The sequence below is a fragment of the Toxotes jaculatrix genome, chromosome 9 (assembly GCF_017976425.1).
Source record: "Toxotes jaculatrix isolate fToxJac2 chromosome 9, fToxJac2.pri, whole genome shotgun sequence".
NCBI classification, from domain to species: Eukaryota; Metazoa; Chordata; class Actinopteri; family Toxotidae; genus Toxotes; species Toxotes jaculatrix.
In genome coordinates, this window is record NC_054402.1 from 23,749,678 (window position 1) to 23,772,802 (window position 23,125).

The 23,125-nt window shown below is 42.5% G+C and overlaps 3 protein-coding genes across 3 annotated transcripts in view; 1 reads left to right on the forward strand and 2 right to left on the reverse strand.

The window, feature by feature from the left end:
* Nucleotides 1-8,170, reverse strand: part of smtnl (smoothelin, like) — a 47,816-nt gene extending 39,646 nt beyond the window's left edge. The window contains exons 1-3 of the mRNA XM_041045736.1: nucleotides 8,073-8,170; nucleotides 7,496-7,562; nucleotides 1,666-1,742 (exon numbers count right to left, since the gene is read on the reverse strand). The gene's annotated coding sequence lies outside the window, so the exon portion shown is untranslated. The remainder of the gene's footprint in view (nucleotides 1-1,665; nucleotides 1,743-7,495; nucleotides 7,563-8,072) is intronic.
* Nucleotides 8,171-11,818: 3,648 nt separating this feature from the next.
* On the reverse strand, nucleotides 11,819-16,406 carry dhrs13b.2 (dehydrogenase/reductase (SDR family) member 13b.2). The gene is made up of 8 exons (XM_041045739.1): nucleotides 16,281-16,406; nucleotides 15,899-16,075; nucleotides 15,541-15,816; nucleotides 15,091-15,420; nucleotides 13,531-13,878; nucleotides 13,318-13,410; nucleotides 12,946-12,965; nucleotides 11,819-12,829 (listed from the first exon to the last, which is right to left on the reverse strand). The coding sequence occupies exons 1-8, from the start codon at nucleotides 16,324-16,326 to the stop codon at nucleotides 12,815-12,817; spliced, it is 1,305 nt and encodes a 434-aa protein (XP_040901673.1). The 5' UTR covers nucleotides 16,327-16,406; the 3' UTR covers nucleotides 11,819-12,814.
* Nucleotides 16,407-16,829: 423 nt separating this feature from the next.
* Nucleotides 16,830-22,791, forward strand: gemin4 (gem (nuclear organelle) associated protein 4). Its single transcript, XM_041045729.1, has 6 exons — nucleotides 16,830-17,044; nucleotides 17,749-19,824; nucleotides 20,016-20,172; nucleotides 20,310-20,580; nucleotides 21,389-22,096; nucleotides 22,410-22,791. Exons 1-6 carry the CDS (start codon nucleotides 17,029-17,031, stop codon nucleotides 22,632-22,634), a joined length of 3,453 nt encoding a protein of 1,150 aa, XP_040901663.1. The 5' UTR covers nucleotides 16,830-17,028; the 3' UTR covers nucleotides 22,635-22,791.
* Nucleotides 22,792-23,125: the final 334 nt, after the last annotated feature.

Here is a 23,125-nt window from a genome sequence, read left to right on the forward strand (position 1 = left end):
CTCTTCTTAAGCTGTTTCATCTGAGTGGTAGACTTGGTCTTTGGGTTTTTGGAAACAAAGCTGTCACTAGAAACAGAGAGTGAATTAAATCAAATCAGTTTTATCAAATCTGATTTTATTCAAAGTTTTGTCAAATTGTGTCACAGTGTGTGTCAAAATCTACCTGACGGCCCTGTCCTTTAAATGGGCTTTGTTGAAGGTGTGTGCTTTTTCCTCGTACATCCCCTTGATTTGTTTTGGCTTTGTGAGCATAAGCCGTGTTTGCGTCATTTAGTCTGGGTGTGTTTAGCACGCAGATACCCCAAAACACAGGGTAGGTCTCAACCAGTGGAAACCAGTTTATGAGAAAACTTTCCAGATAATGTGAAAATGTTCCATCTGATACAAAGACACAATGATTATTCCACTGTTGCACTCTGTGCGGAAGGGGGAAAAACAGTGGGCAACCCCCTGGTCCTTCAACCCCCAACACTTCCTTTGGCAATTTTAAGAAAAATCCAGTATTCATGCCATTTTCTGCAGGTAAATTATTAAGTTGATATTTAGTAGGACGACTGTGGCTCAGAAGTTAGAATGGGTCGTCCACTAATTAGGTGGTTCGATCCCCGGCTCCTCGTGTGTGTGTGTGTGTGTTCATCAAATCAGTCCGGTTTAATTAAACTGCACAGTGATTAAGGGGCAAATTCCTCAGTCCATCAACTTGTGCACATCCTGTTTTCACACACACATAACCTTTCAAGTTATTTCAACCCTCAGTACTCACGCTTTACCGGGAAGACACACTGGGAAGGATTTTTAGGATCTGACATGTGCTTTAATTCTTAATGTTAAAAAGCAAACAGATTTGAAATAGATTCAAGCATTTCATCATTTTAGCATATTTGTGACGTTTTTTTTTTTTTTTTACTAACAATATTCTCTTCTCTCTCTCTAATACTGCTCTGCCTGTTTCTAAATGATTTCAGTTCAGGTGTGTTTATTAATGTGCGCTGTTCCTGGTAAATAAACAATAAACTGATAGAAAGTCTGACATGATACCACATTTCAGATGCTTTGCATGGATCTACCTCCTAATCCTGTCCACCCTGTTCTTTCCTTCTCTGTGTAACAGCGAGGATCAGTGGACTGTGTGAGACTTTGAATGTGTTTACAGAATGAGTGGAGTTAATGGCACCAGCTAATATCATTAGTTGTGCAAACAAAATGACAGCACTGTCAACACATCTGAAGCTTAAAAAGCATTTTCTGTGAACCCACGTGGTTTTGCACAGGTTGGATCCTGGATGGTTGTGTGTCCTCACTGATAAAATGTTGACATGCAATGCACATAAGGGCTGTTATAGCAGCTCAGTGTGGGGATGCTGGAATGTGCTATACCTGGGTAGAAACCATAAGTAATTTATTTCTCATAATTAAGGTGTTTCAACAACAAAATCATCTGATACAAAGATATCTATACATTTAAAAAGAAAGCATGAACCACAAGCACAAGATGAATAAAAAATACTGAAGTCAACATCTAGAACAAGAGTCAGGTGGCAAATCACTCCACAGCACTTCCTAATACTGTCAGGCAGGATTTTACAACACAGCCACAATCATCATACAACAATAGTGAGGTAAACAGCAGAAGCACTGCAGAGTAAACTAGGAATGTGCACTTACATGTATCTGATTTGGCAATGCAGTGCCTTGCACGATGACATGGCCTCACTCAGTCTCAGAGACAGATAAATCCAAACCTGTACAAATGAAACCAAAACTATATTTAGTTTTTAGACAGTTTTAGTTTTTATAAGAGAAAGAACAAACAGATACTGGGAGTATCTACTAAAGTTCATAGGTCAAAGCAAGGGTCTAATGAAGAGCCAGTGTGCAAAGCATCCCACTGCAGCTTTAAAATATTTAAACTGAGGCCCACCGGCTGTTGTGGAAACCTGGCTGTCATGTACTTTAGTATTTTCACTGAAAAAATGAATAAAGCACAGCTGATTTATATTTAGTGTATAAACCAGCTACAGGTTTTAATGTAGTGGCTGAATGATGTGTGCTCACACTGGCCGGCTGATGCACTCTCTAGGGAGGAGAATGATATCAGTGACAGTGAGCAGACAGAGGGAGACACACAGTGAGCGAGTCGGGGACGGGGTGTTCTCTGTGGGATGGCGTCAGGATTAGATAGGTGTGGAAGTGGACATGCCCCTAATGTCAATAGTAAAGTGGATACTGGGAACTGCTGTGAGGATGTGACCTCAAGAACTGGATGGGGCCTAGGGAAGTTGAGTATGCATGGGGAAACAAGAAAAGACAGTAAAACACACACACACACACACACACACACACACACACACACACACACACACACACACACACACACACACACACATCCCCACCTGGGATTGTTTTATAAGAAAAATAGTTCTTTGGATTGTCTGGTCTAACATTTTTGCTACAATGCAATGTCTTTACACGGGACATGCCAGGAAAACATTTAATGTTTCTAACACACACCTGTAGTCACTGACCAAAGCAAGAATAAACACACACACACACACACACACACGTATACACACGTATACACAAAAGTTTGAGAACTCTCATGCATTTTTCCCAGGAGGCAAAATGCTCAATCAGTGAGCAACTTTGAACACACACTGATTACTGATGACTGATTCTTAGGCAAGAGCGTGTGTACGTGTATTTATATGTAACTTCAAGATGATATCATTCACCCAGACTCAGCCAAGAACATCTCAGTCATATCCATCAATTGTTCTTTCACTGCAATCTACACACACACACACACACACACAAGCACACACACCTCGCTGTGCTACCAGATCAGCCCTTCAGCTGGCAGCGAGGCCCCAATTCAGCATTACATCACCCTTTCCTCATCCAGATCCTGGAGCCAAACGCAGACACACACACACACACACAGAGTCAACCCCACACACTGGCACATACGTGAACAGAGCTTATTAGCAGGGTTATTAGATAACATCCATCGAGCCGAGCTATTTTTCCTCAGAGCTAAGGTCTGGAGAGACAACATCTTTTGTTCTGGCCAGTAGCAGAGTAACATGTAATCTGTGGGCACATCTGAAGACACAGGAGGAGACTTGTCGAGGACACAACAGTCACATCAGTCAGGGTTTTATCAACAGCTGATTTGAAGGCTGAGACTAATCATCACAAAAAAAATAACTCACACATTAAATTCTAAAAACATAACTTCTATGAATATTTAAAAGTTGGACAGTTTTGGTTGTGTGCAGATTAAGGCTAAATTCACCTGGAGCCTTCTGTCTGTGAAGGAGATGATTATTGACACATGTATACTCTACATATATACACTACATACACAGTTCTCACAGTTGATATAAATGTTTTGTCAGGGCTCAACATAAAACTCTAGCCCAGACAAGACTTTGTATCTCTGTGAGGAGTAACACAATCCACTGACTCATGGTGGGATCTGTAAACACTGGAGGTTTGAATACTTCTGGATCAACCCCTCACTGACCCGCTGTCTTCTGCAGGCTGCTGCCGCTGCTCTCTGATTTATACCTCGACTTAATAGGGAAGAGGAGAGGAAAGAGAAGAGAACATACGCAAAGGTCGGGGTTGTGCAATAATGTAAATTATTGTGTGGGGCCATTTGCAATGTCTGCTAGTTTTTCTTTGACATTTTTAGACCTTGTACAGTTCATTCCAGTCCCTCTGGCCAACAGCTGATGTAAGTTGTTAAATTCACTTTTGGGAAATAGTTAAGTGGGTCTTTCCAACTTTGGGGTGGCTCAGTGTAATTTTGTCCAAGAATTATTGAGTTGCATTACTTCAAAGGCAGAATTAATATGACGTTTCCACAGCTAACACCAAAGCAGCAGTCCTTAAAGCTACGAGACAGGATGTTTCAGGTCTGGAAGGTTACCACAGCGACAATCATTTTATCCTCCAGGAGAACTACTCCATTCACATTTTAAAGTAATCCACCAGGAATGTGCACTTGCATGCGTTGGACTGACTAATGGAGCGTCTTGCCAGATTACAACTCACTGCACTGCAGTTTTTTTTTTTTCTGCAGTACATTTCTTCTTGCTGGAGCCCTTTGTGTCAGCACTCTGACACAAATGAATGACAGAGCTTCAGTTTAACATGCTAACATCTTTGTGAACACAGTTATTGTACCACAAAAACTCATAACCTCAGTGTGGATTGTTGGGTGTATAAAGTGTGTGACACCAAAGACCACAGTGTACATGCTGTGCTCCTACTGCATATTTTAGATATAAGGACATAATGTATTTTAAAGTGCGGAGCTATTGCCTATGAGCTGGCACTGTAATTTTCTTGCGTTGCCTTAAATCAATGCAAGGGGCTGCACTGGTGGTTGTGGTACTGGTTTATGGTACTGCTGTGGGAGACATGAAATACCATTCAGTAATTTCAGTTGGAGTAAAAAAAAAAAACAGATTCATGCATTTAAAGGCTTATCAGATACCAGAACACTGCACAATGGTTTGTAATACTCACACAGGATTTTACAACTTTCACGGCTCTTTCAGCAGGATGACCGCGAGGTAAACAGTAGAAATACAGCCTTCACATTACAAAGTTATCCCTCAGGAACATGCATTTCCTTGTTTGTTTGTTTGTTTAACTTGCCTAAACTTAACCAAACCTCAAACAAAGCAGTGGCAGATCAGAAAATGCTCATACAATTTTTTTTTTTTCTGAAAGTCAGATGGGCTGTTATGAAACGCATTTTAGGTATTTAGGGATATATTGTAAATTACGTAGCTAATGCCAATTAGCTGGTAGAATCATTTGAAAATGGCTGAACTTCAATTACTTTATTTAATAAAGAAAACAAAAATAGGTAATTAGCAGGTATTAATCCTCTCACCTGCCATGGTGCATTAAAGCAGCTATTATTTAATGATATGAACTGTATAATCATGTTGAGTCATATAATTACCTGGTTTAGCAGTGATGTGCAGGGAAGTGCAGCTGAAGACCTGACTCCTGAAATGTTGACTATGAGGGATTTAAGCAGCAGCAGTGGTCTGGTAGTCTAACATACAAGCATACATGAAATTTCAGGGTTAGAAAAAAAAGTTTATTAAACAGAAACCACACAAACCAGCTGAAGGGTACAGGGACATAAAATGAGATAAACAGGAAAGAACAGAGGAGACAAACATGAGTGGAAGAGGAGGAGGAATCAAACAAACATGTCAGTAACATAAAACACTGATTTACGGCGTGGTGACAATGAGTTGTGTCATTTATAATTAACCAAAACAAGAGTTGCAAAAGAAAAGCCATTCGTGCACACACAGGCACACAGTCTGTGTCTGTCTGTTCCATCTTCTAACAGTACAAATGAGGTCATTCAGGATGAGTTTTATCAGGGCCCTGGAGAGCCAATAAATCAGGAGCGTGCCGTCTTTGCACCGTGCGTGTGTGTGTTTGTGTGTGTGCACAACATAGACACAGACATGCAGAGAGGGAACGTAACGACTGTATTTCCCTGAACGTCCCTTCTTGCTGTTTAACAGTCTGGGAATCTGTCCCGCTGACCTTTCCCGAGTTACGCTGTTGGGGAACTGCTCTGACTATAACATCTAACCACATGCGCACGCGCACACAAACATGCACACACACACATACATCTGGCTTCCTCATTACAAATTAAAACTGAGCCTAATCCTGGTGTCAGCAGGGCCTACGATGTGGTTGGAACATGCAGCATCACCACAGAGTATTTTTTTCTCCTCTGAACCCCCGACCCTCGAGTTATCTAGATCCTCTCTCTGTACGGATCCTTCCTGAACGCCACCTAATCATAAAATCAGCGATGGATTTCACTTATGCAATAGTTGGACGCCTTCTTTTAAATTATAGTGTACAACATGTGGAGAGATCCTGTTTGAAAAAGAGAGGCCCATCTTTCAACCTCATCTTTTTCTGGACATCAGTCTTCCTGCTGACAAGGCTGCTTTGATAATTCAATCAAAGAAATGTTGGTTTTAGGGAGGTTTCCATAGAAGTGGAAGAAAAAAAAACAGTTATGTCAGCCCTCAATTATTCACATGCATATAGATGTGTGAAGCGGTACGTGTTGAAGAGGAAGGTCTTTTTGTCGATAATTAGAAGGGTCCTGAGATATAGTTGATGTTTTCCAGCTGGACAGGAGACAGACCTGATTTGATATTACTGAGTTGGAAGAGCCGGCAGAGATGGAAACCATCAAATAAATCACAGAAACATCTAAAACTCCGCTGCCTGTCACTACTTAATGCAGAAATAGCTGTAATTCAGAGTACTTCACTAAATTAGCATTAAAAGCATTTGAAAAGCCAACAAAAGCCTCAAAAACAGTCATAATCTGATAAATAACAGGCTGCAGAGCTGCTAGCCTCAGGTGCAATGCTCGTATAGGCTAGTTTAGTAATGAACTCAACATGCCAACTTGGACTAGCAACAGACTGAACACACTACTGAGCTGGAGACCGTCTGAATCAGAGCTGAACTGACGTGGCTGTATGAATGGAAATGCTTTCGCTTGCTGCAGTGCCTTTCAACAAATCCTGAAGTGCACTGAACAGTGATGCTTAGCTTAAGACAAAAAGTGAAGGAACGGCTTTATAATTGGCTACAAATGTTTGAACTTGAACCTTTTTAGCCGCGTGTTGCTGCTGGAGAGGACACTAATGAGAGCGAGAGGGAAACAAAACAGTAATTGTGGGAGCTGTAAAACCAAAACAATGAGCTGAAAGACGCTATAAAGCTCCATGAAGATGAAGAGGACTACAGTTTTAACAGAAAGTGCATGTTACGCACTGGTGTTATGGAGTTTGACAGTCATATACACAGACATCTTTAAAGCAAACGACAACAGTAGTTTGCTGTTTACACACCAACCAATCAGAACTACATACCTAAAGCATGTCTATGCTAACACTGTGATTAGAACAACTAATGCTGTAGTTCAACAAATGATAGATTATTCCTTTGGATTTGTCTCTACATCCCTGTTCGTTTCCCAAAATAAATCTGACGTGTAGTGTTTGACATGTAGTGAATAACTGCGTCTTTTCACCAATGAATCAATGACTGCAATTGCATGGACGCAGCACTCTGATCTTAATCAGATGAAGACAGAGGGGCTGACAACACCTGTTTTTCAAGAAACATAAAACAACTCAAAACAAGCAAACTGCTGACACATTGTCTTGTTAACCTGGTTTTGTTTCAGCAAGCTGCTTTGATCACTTCTGCTTGTTGTCACCTGCTAAATGTGTCATGGAAAAACGTTGTTGTCCCTTGTTTCTTAATCTGATTAATACTGGAGTATTGCTGTCCATGTAACTGCAGTAATTCATAAAAAAAAAAGATGCAGTTACCTGTAGTTCATTACTTAGATACTTGTACTTACTGTCTATGTGCTCTACTAAATTCCATTTTAGTTCACATTCAAATTTCTCACCTGATCATCTGTATCTCCAGAGAATGTCCTTGTCTTCCCACTTCTTTCAGCATGTCTCTCCTTCTGCCTGCATTGTAGCCAGATACCATTACTTTACCAGAGGAACAATGACTGACCTTCATGATCATTTTAATTTGAAGTAGTATTCACATCCATTACTGATGTAAAAGTACCAATACAGAAATGTAAGAATTCTCAGTTACAAGTAAAATTACTGCATGAAAAATCCCAGTATTAGCAGCAAAATTTAGTTAAATTATTACAGTCAAAGTACTGGTTTGGTTCTTCTGACTGATATATTATTATGTATGACATGATTAGATGATTAATACTGAAGCAAAGTAACTAAAGCTGTAAAATAAATGTACTGTCATAGAAAGTACATTTCCCTCTGAAATATGGTGGAGAAGAAGTATAAAGTAGCATAAAATACTAAAGTACCTCAAAATTTACTACAGTACTTGAGAAAATATACTGAGTTACTTTCCACCGCTAACAGCAGTAACAGTTGCCTGAGATGTTAGCTACTGCCTTAAATTAAGCTAATGTTAACTTGTTCAGGTGTATAGTCACGTACTGCCTGCTGGTCCTTCTTTCTCCGTTTTTTTCTTTCACTTCTGCGGACGGACCGAATTTAAAGACCCGTTAAATAAAAATCATAAAACAACTGGAGCGCTAAATCAGATTACCAAAATGTGCGCTAGCTAACCACGTTTAGTAAACATGGGCGCAACCAAGTGTAGGATTGGGAGGGGGGAGTCACACACGTCTGTTTATCTTAGCTAACGGAAATTAATTGAAAATAAATAGGTAATGACAAGAAACAGTGGTGGTTCATATTTTCTACTGTATATTGTATTTTTTCACAGTATTGTGGGGGACAAGACCCCCCCAAAAAATGCACAGTGGCGCCCCCAGTAAGGACCAACCACACAAGAACGAACCCCTTACTGTGTTGACATCAACAAATAACAGTTTTCAAAGCAGTGTGTGGGAGCCACGGATGCTCTTCATCATCTGACTTATTGCTTTTCCCCTTAGTGGATGCCAGCTTCTCTGAACTATCCATGACACTCTGACACCCAGTCCAGTGTTTACACTATGTGCCCTGCAAGTGTGTGTGTGTGTGTGTGTGTGTGAGTGTGGTTGACACCCACTCACCCTTGAAGCTGGAAGCAACCATTACGGAGGTATGGCACACAGTGAAGACATTTAAAACTTCTCTGAGGAGTGTATTCAAGGGGCAGTCACACGGTGTAAACAGACACACACACAATGTCACACACACTCCTGTCTCTGAGGGCCACTATCAATTACAGTTGTTCCCCTTGTGTTTCCATGTAAACGCAAACAGAGGGAGAAATAAAAGTTAAAAATACTCATGGTGTCATTAATCTCAGAACAGTTCCTTCCCAGTCACATCCCACCTTGTTGCTCAGTAAGTCTCCAGTTCTTAGCTCTATAATGTCACCACATACATTTAATTGCTTTGTGTTTGTGTTACCGCTACACAAACACACGCACAATCTTTTTTGGCAACAGTTTCCCCGAAACACAACCAAGAAATTCCCCTGTGATCTGATTAGGTTATTTTCTTCAAACATCTTCATAACACTCGCTGCATAGCTATGCACTGACACAACCTCATTTTACGATCTGACTTAAATGTTGGTTTGCTGCGCCATATAAATCATATTTCACTCTCTCTCCCTTTTACTCTCCTATGCAACTGTGATGTTTCAACATGAAAACTCCAGAGTGTCCATAGCTGCCATGGGCCAGAACAGAAACTGCATGAGCTCATCGCCTCCGAGCTGCTGCATGTATGTTTTTTTTTATTACTTGGTGAGACTTTGTGCAGCCTGACCTCACCTGGTAGGGCAGAGGCTTGAATTTGAACATAAATTGAATCAGTCATGGTCTGTCAGCAGAAACACTGATGAAAATTAGCTGCTTTGCTTTTCCAAACACCGTTTGTGTTAGAAATGAGACTGGTGTTATTCCTGATCTGTCACAACAGCTCAGGAGAGGAGAGCCAGACGGTTGGACCGTCATCAGAGCTGTTTATTATTCAAGGGTCATAGGAGCCACTCTGAAATCAACAGAGAGTAAAAAGAAGACTGAACAGAGAGGAAGAAATAAAAGTGAAGGACTTGTGGTGAGGAGGAACAAGGAAAAGGGAGATGGGGGCAGAAAAGAGGACAGCTGAAGCCACAGACAGATTAAAGCTCGAACAGAAAGACCGACACACCAAGACGGAGAATTTTCCACCAGCTCTACATGGAGCTTCATAATGCGTGCAGTAGTTAAGTGTGTGGCCAGCGGTTTGGTCACAGGGGCATGTGAGCTAAACACACACACACACACACACACACACACACACACACACACACACACACACACACAAACATTTATGGGACATTCTCTGGTCTTGACATGAAATTTCCACAGAGTTTAAGTTACCAGTGTATCTGTGGGAACACAGCAGGATCAGAGGGTCGGTCTGTCAACCTTGTACACACTGTGACACACTGTGACACAGTTACCCCTAATAAACTCAGCAAACACCCTCCATATCAACTGACTGACACACTGACAAGTATGAGTAAATGTGTAGTGCTCCAATGCTGAAGCCTCCTCATAACTCCTCCTAGCCATGCTACCACTGAGTCTGTAAGGACGGCTGTGGTTCAGCCATTTAGTCCAGACTGAAATATCACAGTCTAAACTAATGAATGTATTGCCATGAAATGTTATACAAACATTCATGTTCCCCAGAAGGTGAATCCAAATGACTTTGTTTGACATTTGTGGTTTAAATTTCCAGAATACGTACAGTGATATCCACCATCCTCCAGGACCAGCCCTGGTTTGCTGCCTGTCCTTCAAACAAGCTCATGGTCTTAACATGTGTGAGTCTCTGTAACTACACCAAACTGATGCAACATGAACTGTTCATCTGTTTCTCTGGAATAATCATTTGTAACAGGCAGATCCTGTTGTCAGTCTGCTGTTGTTGCTGTTTCACCCTGATCTGAAACTGCCCACTTCAATGAGCTTATTTCTTTGCATAATAAAGTGAAGATTTCCCAGCGGAGCTTTACATTGTAACTGTAAACCTCTGTTCAAATATCAGGACCACACTGGCTCCACAGAAGCCTTCTATGGTTGTGTTTTTGAAGGCTGATACCAATATAGATGCATTTTCCATTGAAGCTGCCAAGATTTGATTATTTATTAGTGATACTGGTTTAATGCCAAATATAGTATTCACTATTCCCACAGTCTTTTAGTCTTGCCTGTGTCGAAAAGCCTCTGAAACAGCGTGTAAAGAGGGAAGGATAGAGTTATGTGATCTGTAGTTTTCTACCTGTTGACTTTGGTTTGGCCAGGTCATTTACCATGTACCATGTTTTGGATGTTCACATCTTATAGCCTTATATCTTGGAACTGATTGTTAGCGTGCGTCTGTGTCTTTAGGAGTGTGTTGGGAGGCTGCCTGTGAATTTTTAGGGCCTTTTTCTTCTTTTCTGTTTGGTCGTGGCACTGCTTCAAAGAACATCAGAAGTTCAGTCTGTTACTTCGATTCATTTTCTTTCTTTTTTTCCCTTTTCTCACAAGCTCATTCTCTTTCTTGCCCTCTGTGACAGGTTTATTGCTGCCCCACTCTGTTTGTCTTCTCTGAACATTTGTGATCAAATCTGGGCCACACACAGACACACACAGACACACAGACACACAGACACACACACACTAACCCCTGAGGGCACAGGGTGCTGGTAGCTCTCACAAACACACATCTGGTATCAGTCTATGTAAAACTCTGTTTATCCCTGTAAATGGACTCAGACCTGGCTGACCAGTTTAGCTGCCCTCTCTGTGGACATAGAGTTCTTCTTCATCAGGCTGCTTCAAAGCTGACGGCTGACATATACAAGAAGTGAGGGTCAGTGTGTTTTACAAGGATAAGTGTGCGTGTTTCTAATGAGACAGCTACAAAGACGATGTAACACAAGAGCAGATGATTTTTAGAGCTGGAAGTTTTACAAGAAGCTTTGATTTTAGAGTTGAGTGTAGAGCAGAGTTGAGCGTGTGTAGAGGAGAAAGCAACAGAAAAAGAATTAATGAGACAAAACAAGAACTTTCCCTTCATTTGCAGCCACCTTCGATGCACTTTTAACCAAGTTAAGACACGTCTGAAACTCTGTGGAGTCTTTTTATGTCAAGAGACATTTTATAAATAGCTTTTTTAAGCTTGTGAGTGGGAGTAAAATGAAGGATTTTTGTTTTTGCCTTTATCGTTCCAAAAAGGACAATTGCACATTTCAGACAATCATTTTTCCAACTCCAAGAACACTTTATTCAGTCACGTTGCCAAAAATAATTTTAAAACCACTTGATAACAGCACAATTTTTCAGATCAATGTAATCTGTCACAGCACGTGGTCTGTAACTATTTAAACAATTTCAATATAAATTTATAGTCATTTTTACTGTACCTGATAGGTGTATTATATTTATACAGGTCAGGGTTACTGCTCTATCACATTATGCAACAGTAAAACAGCAGGTTTTCATTTGAGATCTACACCGCTTTTGTTTCATCAAAGGTGCTCTGTGGAGGTTTCTTGGAAATAAACAAAGTTACGCTCAGTGTTTCTCAGCAAAACACACAGTGTGTGTCCTCTGAGGTCTGACAAACATGCTGAGTGTATTTATGTTCTCATAAGAAAAAATCATAACCTGATTTAAACAATATTTTAAATAGTGCATTGTTTACATCCATGTTTGCTTGCTAGTACTCTTCTTCATCACCGTTGTTGCAGTATTGCTTGGCATCATCACACATTAACCAGCACCTGTAGATCACTGGAAAAATGATGTGCCAGCAGGAATGTGCCATGTTGTCTGAGTGCTTGCATGTGTCTGCATGTGTATCATCGCACACATGCATGAAACAAACAAAACCGGGACCCACTTGTAAAAACATCGCTCCACAGTTCTTCTACTACTTCGTGTCAAAAACTCCATAAGGTACATTTAAACTGAAAAGTCTCACCTGTGTAGTAATGAGTGCACTGCTCTTCACCCATGACCCAAGATTTACTTCAACATCATGTTTTTAAAATGAACAAAAATCAAAGCAAAATCAAAGCCACTTGTCAAAAACCCCATTCAGTTTCACAGAAACCCAAACTCACCTATTAAAACAAGCAAAAATCAAACATCTAAGACACTCTGAAATAAAAATGAATGAGTGAGGGAGACAGCCTGTCTGTCTTCACTGCTGCTCATGATGTGCTCGGTCCACCAAGGGTCTCAGTATGGTTTTTTCTGCTCACACACACACACACACACACACACAGGCCGACATACACAGATTAAATATTTGTTTGCACTGCTGATTATTAATTCAAAACAAAGACAATTTTGTTTTCATATTTTCTTACCTGCACTGATTTCTTTTTTGCTGTAGAGAAAATAAATGATAATTACTCTCTTAGACATGAACACTTCATGTGTCACAATGATATTAACACAGTAATTAATCTGTTTTCATGTCACTGGGACCCAGACACATGATATTTGTCCCTTGTGCTTTAGCCTCACCTGTGTATTTGCCTGCTGTGCACATGAGGTGACAGTAAAAGCAACCTCTGTTATACAATCATTATTGTTCCATTTGAAACTAAAGCTAAATTAATACATTCCTCATTATGGCAGGAGCTTGGACTAGTTTTAAAAAGACTAATCATTCTCCAGGATCTTCATGTCCATCCATCTTTTCATCAGCCTGTCTGTATGAGCCTCTCCACACCCACCTGAGTGCAGGTACTGCAGCATCACATACAGGATGGCCAGCAGTGTGACCACAACGACACCAACAGTGAGGTTAAAAAGCCAGCTGCTTGGCTCTGAGCAGAGAAAACAGACAACACAAAGACGTCAGGTGTCAGTTATGTTCCTCTGCTGCCACTGTGTGGTAGCTCATGGTACTACAGCGTAATTACTTTGAATTGGTTATCTCCTCCCACCTTCAACAGTCAGAATGAAGCTCTTCTTGATGGGCACTCTCAGCGACTGGTGGGAAACACTGCAAATAAACTGTCTCCCTGAGTCCCTGAGCGAAGCCTGGAGGTAGAAGAAGGCCGACACAGAGTAGGTCTTGTCCTGGTTGTGTTTGTGGCTGGACAGCAGAACGTTTGGGAGCACCTTGGGGAGAGGAGCGCCGACCCTCTGGCCCGACACTGCCGGGTCTTGAACATACCAAACTATCTCCACGTCCAGAGGGAAATAGCTCTCTGCATCACAAACAACCTTCTGGTCCTCACCCTCCTGCAGAGAGAGTTTGGGTCCAATGTTGATAGAGACACGAGGAGGTTCTGAGGACAACAGAGAATAAAATGAAATGAAAATTTCAAGGCCTGCCAGAGGTTCTTCTTATGAGTATGACTCCTTATGAGAATGCCCATAGCTAATGTGTGCAACATCGATTATCCATATAAGGAGTTTCTTCTTAGTTTTAATGCTGATGGAAGTTGAGTCGTTTATCAAACATTTGCTAGTTTTAGTTTCTCAAAAATGAGAATATCTTTGATTTTCTTTAAACTGTTAACTTGTCAAAACATGATGATGGACATTTTACAATATTTTAATATTTTAATATATAAAATAAATCGGTCAATCTACAGATTACTTGAGGAATTCAGCGATAATAACAATAAGGTCTGTAGCAGCCCTTATTTAATGTAGGTGAGCCAAGAGGTCTGTTTAGATGAATCAGAGAGTAAAGTAATCCTCCTGACTGAAGTATCACTGAGGCACATTGAAGTTTTTTAACTGTGAATGGGTTAAAAAACTTTGTCCACTCGCTTTCTTGCTCAGAGCTAGATGAGAAGATCATTAAAACTTTTGTGTTTGTCTGTTCAGTATGAAGCCACAGCCAACATTCAGCTAGCTTAGCTTAGCATAAAGACTGGAAAAAGGGGAAGAAAGGCCGGTCCGAGGCTAGTTCTTAGTCAGGGGCAGTGACTTCCTAAAGATCTGTTGTGGTCATGAGGTTGCAAAGGCAACAGATATAAATAGCGTGGAGGCTTTTCAGAAGATCACTGCTCTCATTACAGAAATAGACAAGCACATAGTCTAGGCAGTTTGAATATTGAGATTTGTGCTTTAATTTTGCAACGCTTCAACTAATGTAATGATCTCCAAGAGTAATAAATTAAAAACATATTTAGAAACTTCTACCAAGGAGACGTATTACCTGTGGATGTCCTTGCACTTGCTGCCAGTTTGTTTTAGAATTGATTTAGTTTTTACTTACTAGTTCTGAGGGGCTTTGTGGATTTGCCTCTTATTTTACCTGCATATTCATTTACCAACCAGTCTGAAGTCCTCAGCCATGCTGACTGACCCCCAAGTAAAAGCTGAAGACTAATGAAGACCAGGTCAAGACCAGGACCCAGGAAATTCCCTGCCTAATGAGCTCACACTTGGAAAATGTATTATCTTCTCTATTGACAGCGCTCATTTCACAAGGTTTTTATATATTAAGTATACAGTATCATAACTCCATTTCTGTGACTCTCTCTCACCTTCAATATGCAGTTGCATGTCCAAACTGGCGAGCAGTGGATTCACTGACACTGAACAAACGTACGTCCCTTCACTGCTCATCTTGGTGAAGGGGAGGGTGTAGGAAGCATCCCCGCCTGCAAGGCTCTTCAGCCCAACCCCAGTCCCATGGGTTTGTCCTGAGCGGCTGGTATGGCTGAAGAGTCTTGTTCTCTCCCCACGATGTTGCCAGTGCCAGTCCACAGTGACATTTGGTCCCTTGTGGTCAAGAGCAAACTGGCAATGAAGCTTCTGCTGGGAGCTCAGGCCCGCTTTCACTGATGGAGTTAATGTTTTAATGACCATAGCAACTATGGACAGATGCGGATATGACAAAACAGAGGCAGATGAGACAGAAACAGTACACATTTTAGTTAAACTTGGATATGGGAATGATATTATATGAAACTATTAACAACAGTGAGTGTTACCTGTTGTTGTGAGTATCTCTCGATCCCCGATGGCACGCCAACTGCGGTAGTCCTGCTCTCCTGGCGGTGGTTGGTCAGATGGGTGTCTGAGGAAGCCAGTGACGGTGAACAGGCGCTTGCTGTGTTTTATGGTGCAGCTGAACCACTCGTTGTAGTTCTGAGCCCCCTGGACAGGCCAGCGGACATAGATGCCCATTGTACTGTATCTACGCAGCTCACACTCCAACTGCTCTGCCTCCACCTCCTCCACATATCGCCGCAGGTCCAACTTAGATCCTACAACAGAACATAATACAACTGAATACAAAAGAGTAAGAACAGTCCTCAGTCTGTAGACATACCAGGCTACAGGTCTTACCTGTGATCAGGAAAGTGATAGCATGTGGGTTAATCGGAGCGTCTCCTTTTTGACCAAACTGCACCATAGCCTCTCGCTGGATGAGCTGAGTCTCGGTGTGACCCTCTTTATTCACAAACACATTCTCATCAGTGAACTGACAGGGCAGCCATGGCATCTCATGGATGGACAGGACACCTAAGACACACAAAGTGAATCAGTGTAGTCACCTAACATTTAGTGTAGTATACTGTAGTAGAGTATACTGCAGTACCGTATAGTAAAGTACAGTGTAGTACATTAGTTACTTCATTCATGTCTTACGGGGAAATAGACGTGTTAACCCGACACACACGCACCAACAACGACACAGTCTGTAACAAAGCTGCAGTCAGTAACTTACCTGCACAAAGGTACAAGTAAATAAGGATCTTTAAGATTAAACCCATGGTTATACATTAGCAGAAATCCCCTTGCCGATCGCGCTGAGTTGTTCACGGTTGAAAGGACACTTTCACTTTCGTTTTACAGGAAAAAAAAACTTTGCCTTGTCCGCATCTATGGTCACGTGGTTCACAGATAAAATATCACAGGCAAAATATTTTAAAAAATGTACAACATATGTTACGAAAATCTAAATTATCCATTGTGTCTGTGCACTAAATATACTGTTTAATTAATCCTTCCTGAGCCGTGTGTTCAGTGAGAAACAGTGCATGCTACGCTACACATAAAATCAGGACAGCAAAGATGATGCACATATTTACTTGCTGTAACTTCAAATATATTTGTCGAAAACCGAACAAGGAGTGAGCGTTATTCAGCAGGCGGCTCGGGTTTGCAGCCTTCAGTACTCGGCGTGTCCTGAGGGGGCGCTGTGACAGCAGCGGGTCCCCTCCTGTCCTTCGACACGTTGATGCGGAACAGCGGAAGCGCTTTATACGAAATTGTTGACATGCTGCTGTGAAGTTGTGAAAACCTGTTCAGGGAGACAGATTTCACTGCTGCACCTGTGAAGTTTATGTCTTTGTGAGGTTTCCTTGACTAAACTGACTCTTGTGGCCGACACAGCTCATGAATGGGAACTGAAAACGGGACTGAAATAAGCTGACGACCTTCCTTTAGCTACATTCAGCGGCAAACCGGTGATAATGATGATGGACAAAGGTAACACTGAGTTTTTGTATATTACTCTGAAACACGTCTCTATTTCCATATATAGAGAACACGATGCTACATTTAATTTGAAGTATTTTATATTCAAGCTGCTCTGTTTGCTAATAAATCCCCAAAATAAGACTGTTTTTGGAATCTGGATGAATTTGTTCTGAATTCGGCTTGATGCACGAAAAGTGATTGAATTGCAAAAAAGTATGAGTTTAATCAGACAATCCCAGGGTTTATTTTTGGTAAAAGAAGATTGTAAGATTGACAGGAAAAGACAAAACATTCACAGATTCTGTTTTCTGAATCATTCCGATGCCAAAAACACATATCAGACACATATTTTTACAGATCAGGTTTGTTCCTGAGGCATTATATCTGATTTACCGGTTATGATAGACTGTTGGTATGGTATTCTAGTGATAGCGTACTAATATATGTGTTTAGAGCTGAAACAATTAGTCAATTAATCAATTATTCAATCAACATGACATGAATATGCAACTATTTTAATAATTGATTATTTGTTTAAGTCATTTTTCAAGCAAACATGTGAAACGCTCTCTGATTTCCAGTGTAGTAATGTACCTTGAGCTCCAGGACAATATAAAGACCTGTTTCTTTTTTTTCTGACAAACTGATTTAACTGATGGTTTGCAGTGCATGAATGGGTTTAGTATTTAAAGCCTGGTCTTTTCTGCTTTCAGGTTCAGCAGTTCTTCAGGGTGCTTTCCTCTTGGCTAATAAGAAGTGTCTCCCTTCGTCCCTGTCCTCCCTGCAGAAAGCTGACTGGAGCAGGGTGGGACACCTGGTCGTGGAGGCAGTCAGAGAAATCTGTGGACAGGATGAACTCTGTGGTCATTCCAACACAGTGTCTGGCTGCTGGAAAAAGAAGATAGTTTGTGTTGTGTGGTTGAAGCTGTTGTGCAGACAGGCTGACGAGGACGTGGAGACATCGTGGAGGGAGAACCCTTTCTTCCCTCTCCAGAATGGCCTCCCTGAGATCAACCATGTTGTCCTGCTGGAGCTGGTGAGGTCTCTGGCAGCTGCAGATATTTTTGCCCATTTTCTTCTGTGTCTTCCTCAATCTCAGATCTGCACTGAGCTTGAGAGGCTGACGCAACATGTGAAAAGCAGCCCTACTAGGGAGGATGATGTCCGATTTTTTCTGGAGGTGTGGTGGGAGCTGTGGAAAGGCAGAAATGAACAGAGAGCAGGAGGAAAGGAAAGCATAGAGGCAATGTTTGCCGACCAGTTTGCTCGTCTGTCTTCCAAGTCCTCCGGTCTGTCCCCTCAGGCTGCCAAGAGGTTAAAGCTTGACACATCAGATCAACTATCATTGTCACCAGCCATTGATGTCCTGCGCATTCTCCTTCATGGACTTAAAGACCTGAAAGATCACATATCCTCAACAGATCTCTGTCTCCAGGCCCTCTCCATTTCCCTGGACTCTCTTTACACCACCTTGCTAATAGACCAAGACGTCATACTTCCGACTCAAGAGAAGATGCACATGTTGTCTAAAGCTGTCAGCATCAGAGAAAAGAACGATGAGACACTGAGCCCTGAACTCATTCAGGAGGCTCAGAGAGACCTCCGTGCTTCTCACTCACCATCTCGGTTTCAACCAAGCAGGATGAAGCTCGGGGAAGCCTTGAAGATTATAACAGACCTCACACAGTTTTGGATTAACAGTGGGCTCCTGAAAGTGTATGACAGTGCTGCTCTTAGTTACCCTGCGTTTAAACTAGAACAAAGTGTCCAGAGAGTCCTCACAGCTTCAGAGGAAGCAGACTTGTCTGAAAGCATGACTGAAACGGATGTTCAGGAGACAGAGAAGAATAAGCTCACAGGTTTGCTAAAGTCACTGACATTCCCTGTCATACAGACAACCCCTGCGGTGGATGCAAAGGTCACTACGATCATCATAAGTCACCGCCTGGAAGACTACCAGAGCTTTGCTGTGTTATTTGCCAGTGAGAAGAGCTGGGCCTCCTGTGATGAGCACTGGCTGGACTGCCTGGACAAGAACCAAGCAGCCTTCCAGCAGCACGATACACTGATCAACCTCGCCTCCACCCTCATGAGCAAACTCCACAGCGAGAGCCCAAACGTGAGCCAGTGCAGGAAGCTGATGAAAGTTGTTGCAGACATTTTCTCAGCACTTTCGTTAGAAGACAAGAACAAATCCTTGGCTGCCATGTTGAGATTGTCCCCCAGGGGTTTCTTTGGGCATTCTGTTCCCTCTGCTGTGACTGATGGGTTTGAGCAGGAGCTCAACATGGCATTCAACTGCATCATCCAAGCAGGGGGTGGAGCGTCAGCAGCAGCGTCGCAGGGCAATCTGAATACAGCAGCCTGTTTAGTAGCGAGAGTGGCCTTTCAGAACCCGGAGGCCGCTTTGAGGTCATGTTGTCATTCCGCTATTTTCAACAAGGGGGCGTTTTCTCTAATGGCCAAGATCCTTCAGCAGCTGCCTGGACTCAGAGGACGGAGGGGAAGAAAAGATGAAGATGAATATAATGAAAAAGAAAGAAGAGAGGCAAATGACAACATAGATGAAGGAAAGGAGCCTGTGAGTGGTGGAAGCCTCCTCTGCAGGTGTCTGCAGGAGATCATCAAGACCAAATCACTGTTGGCCAGTGAAAAAGAGCAGTTCCTCAGGTTTCTGGGTCTGCTGATGATGCCAGTCATAGCGATTGAGGGAGAAGAAAGGAGGCAGTGCTTTCTGCCACCTCAGGAGGTCGTGAGCGTCTTCGTCCTGCCAAACCTTTCCACTATGGGTGAGTATCCTGTGATATTCATACTTTAAAACTTTGTGAACTGTGGGCTTAAATGTTTGTTTAGGAATGAATGAGTGAACCAAAAAATAAAGCTGGGGCCTGTGAAAGTAAAACAGTGAGCTGAAAGATGCTGAAAGCGTCTGTAGAGCTGAGTCTGCTCTAACACTTTTGAATCTTTGAATTCCCTCCAGGTCACAGCTCCTTTGATGTAGAACTGAGTGTGCAGCTTCTCCACACTGCTTTGTGTGTGGATACACAGGATCCAGCCTCTTCTCCCCACTGGGTGTTGGACTGCTCTCCCTTTCCTCTGCTTTACGTCCTAGCTCAGCTGCACAACCAGGCTCTCAGGTTTGTATAATGACTGATCGTGTAGCCTTTAATTCAGATTCAGATACTGACCATTATAATGTTGTTGTTTTTTTAAGTTAAGTGATACCTATGACCTGCCTTTGATTTCAACACACGTCCATCTAAATCTCTGCTAGGTTTTGGGAGGAGCCAACAGAGGGTGCTGTCCACCACTGGTCCATGGACACCAAGGAGCTGCTGGTGTCCGTACTGGACACACTGGGGCAGGTGGTGGGTGCAGAGGTGGCAGCAGCCCCCAGCAGCTGGTCCAGAGCTCTTTCCTGGCTCTACAACAAGATGGAGGAACTGGACTGGACAGTTCGGTTCCACCTGAAGCCTGTGTGGGGGGAACACTTTAAAAATGAAGTTCCCTTGTCTCTGCTGACCGTGTGTGATTTACCTGAGCAGGTAAAGGATTTCCCTGGTTGATAAGGTGTACAAAGAAATTATTCTACCAAGGACTCAAAACAAGCCATCTGAAAACATCACACTGGATTCTCTGCAGCTGTGATATGTTTTTGTCACAGCATTATAAACCAAACAATTGATCAGTTAATTAAGAAAAGCCCTTACACCAGCATCTCAGTACTGATGAGGTTTTTGGAGTATCCTGATTATATATACTGCATGAATACATCATATCCTGATTTCAGAAACCTGGACATGCTCTCATCACTGCTTTGTGGAGTCTGAATATACTCCAGTATAAACCTAGGCACTGTTGTGTATAAACACCTGATCACATCATGAGGGGAACAACAAAGTGTTTTTTATGTTCCACAAAAAACATAATCTAAAAACCAGGAATCTAATGAGCAAGTAAACATACACAGATCCAGTCTATGATCTCATAGTTTACCACCTGATTCAATAGGGTGTTCCAGTGTCACAGTGTCTTGATGACTCAGTTGTTTCACATAATAAACCATATACCCTGGACCTGGGTATATGGTATCAGGTATGTTTTTGACTCTAACTAAGGTCATCTGTTATATGTTTATTGCAGAAGTGCAATAAAATAATCTTTGAACAGTTCATGATAAGCTGTGTGAACTTTGAGATGGTCCAAATCAGCCCACTTGTCAGCTGGATCAATAAGACAAACCATTGGTCACAGCAGGAAACAGAAAGTGATGTAATACTGAACCCAACTGTTTGAACTGATCATCCTTCTCTGTCTCCCATGTCCCTGTTCTCCCATGTCCCTGTTCTGTAGGAGTGGTCAGGTTTGGACCTGCCTCAGTACGGCCAGGGCAGCGGCCTTTTGGCATGGATGGAGTGCTGCTGTATATCAGACTCCCTGCAGTCCACCATGTTGTCGTGTCTCTCTCTGGACCAGCGCCGGCCCGACCACGTCAGCATGTTCAGCAAAGGCCTGCTGGTGGCTCTGACCCAGACTCTGCCATGGTGCTCCATCTCCCAGTGGTCCAGGCTGCTGGGAGCCCTGAGGGAGCTGATCACCTCCGGACGCCTCCACGTCCCCTTCTCGCTTGAGTATGTGGACTATCTGCCCCTCCTGGATCTGAGGAGGTTTTCGTGTGAGCTCCGCCTGTCAGTCCTTCTGCTTCGAGTCCTTCAGTTCCTCTGTGGATCCAGCTGCTCACACTGGCTGTCCGTGGACGGTTGGGCACATGTTGGCAGGTTATACGCTCATGCTGTGAGAGACGTGATAAACTCAGTAAGAGCCAAGCTGCCTCTTCCATCATCTGCCTCAATGCCTCCAAAAACACCAGCATGTAGAGACTCAAATCCTTCCTGCGCTTCAGTCAAAGCTTCTAAAATGTCCAAAGACTCTGTGAAAGAAGCAGAAAGCCCTCCGCTGAAATCAAGAGAGTCACAAATGGACGAGGAGGTGGACACAGTTCCCAGCCAGGAAGTCCTTTTTGTCCTCAGCCAGCTCTTCTGCCATGTTCAGCATGTCCAGGTAGGAATTAACATTTTTACCACAGCTACTGAGAATTCTAGATTCTGATTGGCTGGAAGGTGTGAATTAACTTTTAAGTAGCCTGCCAGTATAACTGGACGCCGATGACATAGGTGTGTGTGTTAAATTGTATAGAAAGACAGCAACAATGAAACTGAACTAACAACTAGTTGGATATTCTCTTACTTTATAGAGTGTAACTATCTGAGTTATTGAAAACCAAACACACAGTGTGTTGGAATAGACTCCTCCAATTACATTTACTTCCCTAAATCTGGATCAAAGTTTCACCTATAAAATTTCCCTCTCCCAGGTGATGATGCCAGGAGGCCAGTGCGAGCCGTTGTTCCTGTCCAGTTTGGAGATCCTCAGTCACTACGAAGCCATCATGGCCGCCTTTCCAGGCAGCAGCAGCCCGCTGGAGAGCGACAACACCCGACACTTCTTCTCCACCATCACAGACAACCTGGAGAACCAGGAGATGAAGGTCGTACTGCAGCAGAAGATCGCTCAGCTCGTGTCATCAGACACACACTGATTTTTCATTTGTATTCCTCTGGGAGAATATGGTTCAAATGCTCCAAACTCTGTCTGTGGATTTTGATCATATTAGTGTGTTGAACTCAACTAATTTACGTTATTTAGCTATTGCAAAGTGATGTGTTTGGAATCTGAGTAAATAAAAAAAACACAATTTCACCGCAAATGTGTTTTTCTGCCTGACTAACATTCATCGGTATTGTAAGTTGAATTGTTATGGTGAGTTCAGAAGAAACTCGCGCGATAACGGCCGTCGGACTGGAGTACTTCCCAACCTGCCTTTAACAGCCAATGGGAAGGCTCCTTTTAGAGAGGAGGGGCTTTACCACACACCTTGGCAACGTTTATTTCCGCCATCAACCATGAACGAAATAACCACTACAGCTGCCCTGTACCAAAGCCGGCTATGCTAATGTTTGCGCTAACTGGGGAAGGCAGCTAACTCTAGTGCTAACTTCACTCGTAGTTAAGTACAACCAACAGCTGGAA